A 10,874-nucleotide genomic window follows, 5' to 3' on the forward strand; every position below is an offset into this window, starting at 1 on the left:
TCAACTCCAACAACAACCCCACCACCAACACCACCCCCAACAACCCCAACGCAGCCAACAACGCCAACTCGAACACAGGCAATGTGGACCCCTTTGCCGGGGGGTGGGGGGATAACAAGACCCCTGCCAATGCCACCAACAACGGGGGCTTTGCTGACTTTGCGAACTTTGCCGATTTTGATACCAAGGTGAGTCTCATTTTCTCGTCTTGAGTAGCATTTTTATTTGTTGTTTTGACTTTATTTACTAGTTTGTTGGCATTTTGAATTTTTACTTTGTGTGTATATTTATACATAAAAAAAAAAAAATCTTTGTGTATTTATTTTGTTTGTATTGCTTGAGGTAGAGGCTACTTTGTAGTCTTAAATTTTGATGTTTGATGTATGTTTTTATTCTTATTATTTTACTTATAAAATCTTCATATTAACCATCAATTATAAATAATGAACTAATTCAGTAATAGCATTTTGTCAACCACAGCATATGTGTTTGATGTTTGCAAATAGTAGTTTTGTAAGAGTTCAGTAGTGATGAATTTCTTAGATTTTGTAGAATTAAGAGAAATTATTTACTTTTAACTTCTTAATATTTGAAAGAAAGCAGTATTATAAGTGCTTGAATTGAAAAAAATCAAAGAAACTGTAAAGATGGTTTGGAATTGAAGAACTTAGTTTGTTTTTATTTTTGAAATGATAATTCCTTAGAGGAAATGTTGCATGACTTTGCATTCCTGTTGTAGCAATTGTTGCACACTATGTAGATGAGACATGACTTTATTTTTTTATCAGTATTAGTGTTTTGGTTTATTTTTATATCAAAGTTTCGTTTTGGGGATGCCACTTTCCACTAAGGTCTAATTATTATCAAAAATGTTCCTCAGCTGTTTCCTAACGGTTTCTTATATATATATATATATATATATATATATATATATATATATATATATATATATATATTACATATATATACATATATATACATATATATACAAATATACACATATATACATATCCATATATATGTATATGTATATGTATATGTATATATATATGCATATATATACATATATACATATCCATATATATGTATGTATATCTATATATATGTATATGTATATATATATATATTTATTTATTTATTTATTTTTTATTTGTTTATTTTTTTTCCCACTGTTAAATGTGTTTGAAGTATTATTGATAATATAATGATATTTCCTATATTTCAAATTTTCATGATATTAAAGGAGTCTGTCCTATATTGTGATACCATATTCTTTGTTAATTCCCACAAATCCTTGCAAATTTTTTTTCCCTCCAAGAGAACCTAGGATTGTAATGCTATTTGTACAAACCTTGATCTTATCAGCTCCTTCAAAAAAGTTGGCTAGATGCTACAGAATTGAAAACATGAATCGGTGTTGATTTCAGTATGCCATACAGTATCATCCTAAACTGCAGCTGGATTTACATATTTATGGGTTTTCCTTTGAAATGTTCTTTAGGGCAAGAAGTAGCCATGACACTTGCAAATTAACATATGATGTTTCAACCAAGATATGCTGTCACATTAATGTATATGTGGTTGTCCTAAACTTGTGCAAGAATACACACACATATTTACTCATAAGTATAGAACATACTGTAGTCATTTAAAGGAAAATAAGTATAATCATATAAGAAAACTTTAATGGATGTGTTTGGCCTCTGAAAATGTATTTCTACAGTTATTTCCCAGTATGTTTACTGCTTAGTTAGCATGTAAAAAAGAGAAGATACCATAGTATTATGATTAAGTAATAAATTTTTAAAAATTCAAATGTATTTAGTGGTGTTGGGTTGCATTAGTCCCTCAACTCACTGAGAGTACAATATTATAATTTGTCTTTGCATATAAGCATTAGATGTCATTAAAATTTTGGGAATTGTTTGGATTTACTGGAAATCATATTGCGCAAAGACAGAGAACATAGAAGTACCTCTTACAAAGGTTGAAGACTGTAATGTCAGCATTCAGATGTTTGAAATTATTACAGTTAGGGAACTACAAAATCCATAATTGACCCAAAATTGCATCATTTTCTAACCTTTGTTCTTTCAGTTTAATTTGGAGTTGAACTCTATCGGGGCATCAGAGCTCTTTTCGAGATTTTGGTCTTGTACTACTGTGCAGGATTCAGTATGGATCATATAGTAATTCATGGATTATCTTTTTATTTGAAAATTAACTACAGGCAGTCCACAAATTTATAGGTATACTTTTGTTAGAGGGTCAGTAACCTATTTTCAATTTGCATCTTCTAATGTTCCAGTAGTGTAATGCATGAGTGTTTTTCAGGAAAAAAATGTTGATAGTGAAATCCTTGGTATCTCCTCTTTTATTTTGTCTGATTTCTTTATTTTTACCCTAGTATTATTATTTTCAGTTTGTAGCATGTTGGTGTACGCTGACGGTCACTTGTTGGGTGAGCCTGGCATCACATTCCAAGTTTATTTTGTTCACTCATTTGGTAATGTATGTGTCTTTTATCTTTTCCCCCTCCACCATGTCCGATGCACCTCTCTCTTTTCTTACTGTCTAGAATGCCTGTTATGTTTTATTTTTTCCTTACAGTCGTAGAGCAGACCCGCGGCGTTTGCAGGCAGTAACCAGGGCTTCTCCCCCTCTCTCTTTACCTTTGCAGCACTGATCTACAACTCCTCCCCTTCTCACTAGTGTTCCAAGGTAGTCGTCGCCAGCAACCCAGCAGCAACATCACCCTGGGGGGATGAGGACAAGTTTACGTCAGACGCCAAGTACCAACCATCGACAGATGAGGACCCCTTCGGTTCTCCCTTCACGGCAACGAAGGCCAATATCAGAAGCACCGATAACTCCCCCTGGCCGCAGGATGCCTTTGGCTCATCAGGCTTTGGGTCAGATGAGGGGTTTGGAGACAATTCGGTGTTTGCTGATGACGATCCATTCTCCAAAACTTCTGGAGCAGCTGATCCCTTTGGTGGTGATTATGACCCCTTCAAGGACCAGGGCTTCAAGGATGCAGACAAATTTTCCTGGGAAGATGAGCCTGACCCCTTCAACACAATGCCAGAGGAGTCCAGTGAGAGTGCTGTCAAGGTGCCACTTGATAATGCTCCCAAGACAGATCCTTTTGGTTTTAGTATGAGTGAGGATGATACAAATGCCAATTTATCCACAGAGTTTTTCAGTGTAGATCAGTTTAATGCAAACTTTGAGAACAACAAAGACAAACTTGAAACGAGCCAGAACACACGATCAAAGTCAGTCATTGGGGATCCCTTTGCTTCCCAAGTGAAGGAAACCATACCAGTGCGGTCCAAGACGTCTCTTGGTGAGCGACGGCTTGCAGACTTCGATTTTGACCCATTTTCGTCATCTAAGGTATCGAATGCAGAGAAGAGCAAGTGGAAAAGTAATGAGGACTTGTTGAACGAAAACTTTGGCCTCAGCCGCAGTGAGGGTGGATGGGGCTCAAATAATCTTGCGCCCACCAGCAAGACTTCCAGCCCTTTCAACAACAGTTTCCTGAACCAGTCCCAGCAGTCAGCAAGTGAAGAGGAACAGCTAGCATGGGCGGCCAAAGAGAGCATTAAGTTTGAAGAGTTCCGCAAGCAGCAGGAGGAGCAGGAACGTGCAGATCTGGAGTTAGCTCTCACTCTCTCGCGTTCCATGACCACGGGCAAATCCCAGACTTCACGGTCACCCTCCACGGGCCTCTAAATAATGCTGGGAACTAGTTGTGTACATATGTCAAAATACCCATAAAGTGAAGTTGTTAAGAGAATTGACTGTTGAAGTTCAGATTATAGGTTTAATTTTCTTTCTCTCTTTCTCTTTCTCTGTCTCTTTCTTTTTCTCTTTCTCTTTCTTTTTGTCCAGGTTGGTTTGGAGTTGACCAGAGTACATTATGAAATTTAATGTCATTAGGGTTACTCATCATTGTAATCATTGTCGGTTTTGTGCTGATAACCACAGTGACAAAGATTAGAAGATTATCGTTAATACTATAATTATTATTAATATCTTCATTTACTTATTTATATTTTTCCTACTATTATTTTTTGTTCCCCATATTACTATTATTGATATGATAATAATAATAATAATAATTATTATTATTATTATTATTATTATTATTATTATTATTATTATTATAATAATCATTGTTGTTGTTGTTATGATATTTTTTTATGGATCACTTACACCCACGTATGTACTCTGCTCTGTCTCCTTTGATTCCAGCTATTTCCAATACCTGATTTCTCTTTATTCTTGGTGTTATTAGTATCTTTTTTTATATTATTTCTCAACTGTATATGCTATATTATTGATATGTAATTAATATTAGTAAGCCATTGTTGTACTGATTATGTAAATTATTTTTTTCTCTGAGTATACACATATGTTGATAAGCATGAGATATTTTGACTGCATTTTTTTCCACATGACTGAGCAATTGCAGTGGGCTTTGAAGGGAAATTTTGGTGAAGGTTTTTATATTTTCGTCTCTAATTTATCGTATTTCCTACCCTTTATCGTATACAGAAATAGTGTATTCTTCTGTTTGCATTGTTTATCTTATCACTTTATCTTAATCACTTAATGGTCTTTATTTTTTTTCTTTTCTTTATTTTCTTCTTTTTTTTTTTGTTTCCATTTTATTGGTCTTATTAGTGATAGCAGGCAAAGAAGTTTGTTTTGTCTCCTTTGGTTTTTGTTAGTTCAGCAAAGCTACTGCCCCTAGGAAAGCAGCTAAAGAAAATTAGATGAAGGAATTTGATTTTCACCACACCCTGCTTTTGCTGTTTTGATTATTATAATTATTTTTATTTCTATATGGTTCTTAACATCAAGATTTTTATTGCCTGCATTGAGAGCAGAATACAAGCTCGTAACTGACCATTCCTCATCTCTCCAAAGGATTAGGTTTTGATATATTTTTATAGGTGTGGTTGTTTGCTCTTTAGATGTGTGTGTGTGTGTGTGTGTGTGTGTGTGTGTGTGTGTGTGTGTCTGTCTGTCTGTCTGTCTGTCTGTCTGTCTGTCTGTCTGTCTGTCTGTCTGTCTGTCTGTCTGTCTGTCTGTCTGTCTGTCTCGTCCGTCTGTGATTTAGATTGCACCTACATGTTTTTTTTTCCCTTCTTCATTGCAGTGATTCATTTTAACACTGGAGGATTAGGAACTGCTATAGAATGCAACATTAGAATAAACTGTATTATGAAGATATGGGTGGACTGTATGTTGGCTAACATCCCCAAGTATGATTAGTCTGTGTGTGTGTATTTGTGTATGTGTCATGGATGCATGGGAAAGTTTGCATGTATTTATGTATGCATGTAAACTTTTGTGTGCACACTCAGGTATGTGTGTTTGTTTTCTTGTATCTTCATGGGGAGATGAACTTCATTTTCAGCTGATTATTGGAGTTACTGTGTTTTCTATATAACTTGCCTAAAGTTCTATTCAGTAAACAGTTTTTTCTTTTCTCTTGAGTAGTGGTTAAAGGCAGTCGTATTTGAGAATAAATAACGAAATTTGCTGCATGTCTTATCAGATGACAGCCATGTGAGATGGCTTTGATGCAGAAAAGAAAGGAAAAAAAAAGATATAACAATTAAACACAAAGCTTAGCAACACCCACTTGATACTGAAGACAAATCTAGCTTTGCGTTGTTGTAGTCTTCTTTACGTTTGCGTCTTCCAAGAAGCAATATACTATTCTTTCTGGCCCACGTCCTTCCCATGGGTCAATGATCCACTACCTCGATCATTCTTGTTGCTATAGGGTCTCCCTGTCAGAGTGAAAAGTAAGAAAAAGAAAGAAAAGTAGTGAAAGAAGAAGGAAAAAGAAAAGAAGAAAAAAAGGACAAGATAAATGGAAGAAAAGTCAATTTAGTGCCAACTGTATGTATGGTAACAGGAATAGTGGCCATATAAACTTTTATTTTTTATTTATTTATTTATTTATTTTTCCCCCAAGATCTGACTTCAGTGGGCTGTTTGGCATTAGAAAAGGAAAAAAATGGCTTACCATGGAGGATCATCTTCATTTTTGTGGACTATTGAAGAAAGCAGGGGAGTGTGTTTATGACTATCATGAGGAAAGAGAGGCATTTAGGTTTGGGGGAGGTTGGGGGGGGTGGAGTAAAGAGGAAGGGAGCATAGATTGATGTGTCTTAAATAGTATCCAAAACACAGAAGTGAGTGATAAGCTACATAAAGCATTCTCTGTCCACAATTCATGGTCTTTTGTTTTTCTCTTAATATGTATTTTTTTTTTCACCTTTTGTTCACAATTTATCAAAAAAAAAAAAAAAAGTGTTTTGACTGTACATTTGTAGATTAAAGTCAATTTTTTTGGAGTAAGATGTTCTTGTATAGCACCTGTGGCTTATCATTGTCTTCCAATTGAATTGTATACTAGTATATTAGACCATTGTACATTTTTCATTCCAGCACTCATAATATAGAAGCAATAGCAATTTGGTATTGTGTGTCAATTATTATTAATATTATTATTATTATTATTATTTATTATTATTATTTTTTTATATTATGATTTTATCCTTAAAAACTCCTTCCCCTCCCGTGGTTAGGAAGTGTACATTGGGCAACATTATGGAAGCGTTATCTGTATGTGGTTGATGAGAATGTTCTAGTCTTGCCGTTGGAAGTAAGTGCTTGGTGGATGTCTAACCGTCCGAGTCGTCTCATCCAGAGAATGCTGTTCCACTGTCCATGGGTTTAAAGTTTGTTCAAACTGAAGTGCTTTACTGTGTGAGAACCATGTTGTCAAGAGTGAAGAAAAGTAAAGAAAAAGTAAAAGAAAATAGAATGAAATATAGATAAAGAGAAAGCCGAATAGGAATTGAAAAGGAATGAAGAGCTTTTACAATTGTGACTGATTTAATCTGATGTCCTCTTTCTGGGACTTGTTGCTTGAAGTCTGTGTGAAAGAAAAAAAAAAAAAGATAAAAGTAAAGATGATAATATAAAAAAAGAATATGTTGAAATCCCAGTGACTTGGCTCACTAAACTGGAGGACCTCTTAGCTTAAAAATTTACATCATGTCATTGTTAAAGAAGAAATTTTTGTGTTTGATAAAAAAATTAAAAAACTCTCTGCATGTTTATAGTAAATAATTGGTAATATGTAGCTCACATACACTGAAATTCTGTTAATGATTGCAGTGATTAACATGTTGATTTAGATGTATGTATGATGTACAATGCCTTACAGGTTTGAGAAAGTTGTATTGTAGATTACTTTTGTGGTGTATAAAGTTGAGTGTCCAGGTGTGCCTGGAGACTGTTTCTTGTTTCCCTGTAAATGTATCTGTGAAATACTCGTGTACTGAAATAGTGTTAAGCTATTGTATAAAGGCATAGAAGCGTATACTAGTGGCATCCTGTTATCCTCCTCTGGAACCTTGACCCTTCTCAATATCCCCCTTTCCCTTTCCCCCTTTCTCTCTATATCTCGTTTCTCTTCCTCCGCGTTGTTATGGGCCTGTTTTTGGTGAGCAGCAAAGAGATAAGTTGTTGGCCAAAGACGGTATGTAGTAGGAGACACGTAGATTTAGTGTGCGTGGTCAGATGGGAAGTAATTCAGGCTGGGGCCTGACTCCAAACTTGTTATTTATTATTTTTTATAGATACTTTTTTATATATTTATTTATTTTTCTTTCTTTTCTGTCTTTCTTTTTTTGTTTCTTGTTTCATGCAGCAAAATAGATTTTTAATGTCGTGTAGATGTGGGCTTCATTTCTCTAGTCTGGCAAGGTACTAAAAATTTGTTCGATGAAAACCTTTACATTTTGATACAGGTTGCTTTTATTTTGTGTAAGTAAAGAAATTTTGAATATATTACTTTTGTAATATGTTGTTTGTGCTATTTACTGAGCAAACATTTACCCCAAAATGTGCTCCAATTGCTCTTACCTGGTTTAGTGTGGTACATGATTTTCATGTGACAACATCAGTTTGATTGTGAAGCAGAAGACTACAATGATATTTTTATGGCTTTCCAGCAAATCTGAGCAACAATATTTGAAGTGGCAAAAAGAAACAGTTTTGCATGTTGTTTAAAAAGATGTGGGAAGTACTTTTTCTTCAGAAATCGTGTATGTGTGACTATTATGATTAATAGTGTTGCTCTCTCATAGATGTGTTTCTTGATATCTCTCAATGCTGTGCATGGCAAGAGATGTGACAATTTATGAATGTCCTTCCATCTTGTTACAGTTAACAAACTGGTTAGTTTTATTGGGTGTTTTGAAAGAGACGTTAGTGAAAAGTGATGGTGTTGTTTTAGTTACTATTCTACTTGCAAATGCTCTTTTTTTTTTTTTCTTTTTTTCTTTCTTTCTTTTTACTGGTATTTCTTTTTACTGGTACTTCTAGTACTTTCATATCTTTTATGGAGTATGTATGTTTGTTCAATTATTGGATAATTCTTTATTTCCTCCCTTCTTCTCTTGCTTTTTTGTGGGCTCTGGTTCAGTATGCAAAGACCTGGCAGTATATTGCCTTACATGTATATGATGTCAGTATTATATCATCAGTATAGGACAGCTGGTGGTGGTGGTGGTGCAAGTGGCAAGATTATATATAAATATATTTTTCTGAGAGGATTAATGATAAAGGAAGAGAAAAGTCTCATAAGATTTGTTTTTATAGTTTTTATATACAGTTTGTTGACCATATTGTGTACAGATTTACCATGGAACAGCATAGCCAACAAAGTTTAAGCCATGTCGCTCATTATATGAAGAGTTCGAAGCCATGCCTCCTGCACAGCAAGAAGCAGCACTTTGCTGATTTTGAGAGTAAGTTAGAGTTACAGATCACACACACTTACCCTGTTACATTTTGTAAAATCAAATGACTGGGAAAAAACTTGCATTTTGCAAAAATCGGTCCACACACTCACTTTGTAGAATGATGAGAATGATAAGACTAAATTTTTTTTTTTTTTTAGAGGATGTGGAATTTTGAGGGTGATGATAGAGGAATGATTACATGGGAATGTTGCTGTTATGCATTTTCATTGATGGAAGCACTTAATAGAATTGTACATAATCTTATATATATTTATATATATACATATATATATATTACATTGAATCTCATTTGTTTATAAGTTTGCAGAGTTTATCTAAGCTGTATAAGCTTTTAAAGTGTGCAAGTGCAGTGATTTCCATTTATATGCATGGGGATATATATATATATATCAGCCAGATTTTGACATTTAGATCCTTAATGCAGAGTTTAGCAGATGCAAGTTTATATTGTTATATGACCTTTTTATGGTCTTACTGCGACAATTGGCTGCAGGTTCCATGTGTTTATAGATGTTCAGATAAACACAATCATGCATTTATATTAATATTTAGGGGACACACCACATAGATACAAACATTAACATATACACAGAAACACACAACTATCTGTATGCATTTATAAAGTTGACATATGCTTATTGAGTTCACATAATTTTTTAAAATGCAGTTACCAGTCTGCATGTCATTGGTGATTTAGAAGTAAAGATGTTGATCCACATGTGCAAACTACTACACTGCTTGCCATGGAAGGAAATAAACTATAGTAATAAACTAATAACGTAAGGAATATATAAGTATATTAACTTGGGTCAGGCACAGAATGAGGTGCCTTCATCCACAACCTGAAAGGGGTGTGTGTGTGTCAGCGAGTTGTCTCATTGGTAGGGTGCTTGCACTTGCACTTGCTACTGCCTTCAAAGGGTGTGCCACCACCCTCCTGTCCCCCAGCTCCCGGGTCTCGCATTCTCTTGCCACTGGATGATTGATAGCCCCCTCTCGTAGCTCTCCAGGTCCATACACCTCTAGGTCTTCGCCACCAACCTTGTACCAATCATTAGGTGGTGAGGGTTGCCGCTTCACACTCCAGTGGTGATAAAAAGAAGAAATGGTGCCTGAGTGCGTTGCCTCTTCTCTCTTGATGTGTCTCCATCATATGTGTTCAGACTGCACGAAGACTGTACATTTGTTATTTCATCTTCCCGAGGAAACTGAGTGTAAGATATTAATTTTATCTATCCCGATTGGTTGGTTAATACGCCTAGTGTCGATTTTAAGATTTTTGCAACCCACATGTACCTCAGATTTGAAGCAAGATGTAGATGCGATTTACTGTCAATAATTCTTGCAGTTCTTTTTCTTTTTTTTCTTTTTGCTGCAAACGAAGTAAAGAAGGAAATTATAGTTGATTTTATTTTATAGTTGATGTTGCTTCTCCCCGCCAGCTAGGGAATTTTCCCCAGATGCTACCACAATATGAAGATTCCAGGGTTGCGCCCTCTATAAGTCGTGTTGTTCAGTGTCACCGTCATGTTATCTCAGTGTACATAATGCTTAATAAACAAACACGTTCACCAGAAATTTTAGTTTACTTAATCCTGTACATATTCAGTGCAATGAATTAAGTAATTTTAATGAACTTGTGTAATGATTCGTATGTTCATACTGGGTATATTTTTTTTTACATACTAATCATGGAATGGGATGATTAAGAAGTGATAACTGTAATTATTACCATCAAGAAAACGGCTTGAAGAAACCAGCTTTCTATGTCTACAAGCTCATTTAAATTATATGATTAAGTAGGAAATAACAGGCATTAAAAAAGAAAGAAAAATAGAATTTGCACACCTCAACAAACAGTTTGAATATATTAGAGGATAGCGGTGCATCGGCCCCTCCCAAGAATACCAAGGTGGCACTCAAATGGGCAAAGCAAATACATCTTTAATTATGCAGAATTATGAGACTGATCCATAAGTATAACAAATACTCTTTGATTGTGTTGAATATACC

The 10,874-nt window shown here is 34.9% G+C and overlaps 1 protein-coding gene across 5 annotated transcripts in view; it reads left to right on the forward strand.

Moving 5' to 3' along the window:
• Positions 1 to 10,439, forward strand: part of LOC119597292 (epidermal growth factor receptor substrate 15-like 1) — a 40,360-nt gene extending 29,921 nt beyond the window's left edge. For 4 of the 5 annotated variants that reach the window (XM_037946833.1, XM_037946836.1, XM_037946834.1 and 1 more), the window contains 2 exons: positions 1 to 188; positions 2,713 to 10,439. The exon at positions 1 to 188 is cut by the window's left edge and continues 169 nt beyond it. In XM_037946833.1, coding sequence (XP_037802761.1) covers positions 1 to 188; positions 2,713 to 3,738 — 1,214 coding nt within the window. In that variant the 3' untranslated portion in view covers positions 3,739 to 10,439. Of the gene's footprint in view, positions 189 to 2,680 lie in introns of all 5 variants that reach the window. The other variant, XM_037946837.1, reaches the window with a different exon arrangement.
• The last annotated feature ends 435 nt before the right edge of the window (positions 10,440 to 10,874 follow it).

The sequence above is a fragment of the Penaeus monodon genome, chromosome 39, assembly GCF_015228065.2.
Source record: "Penaeus monodon isolate SGIC_2016 chromosome 39, NSTDA_Pmon_1, whole genome shotgun sequence".
Lineage (NCBI taxonomy): Eukaryota > Metazoa > Arthropoda > Malacostraca > Decapoda > Penaeidae > Penaeus > Penaeus monodon.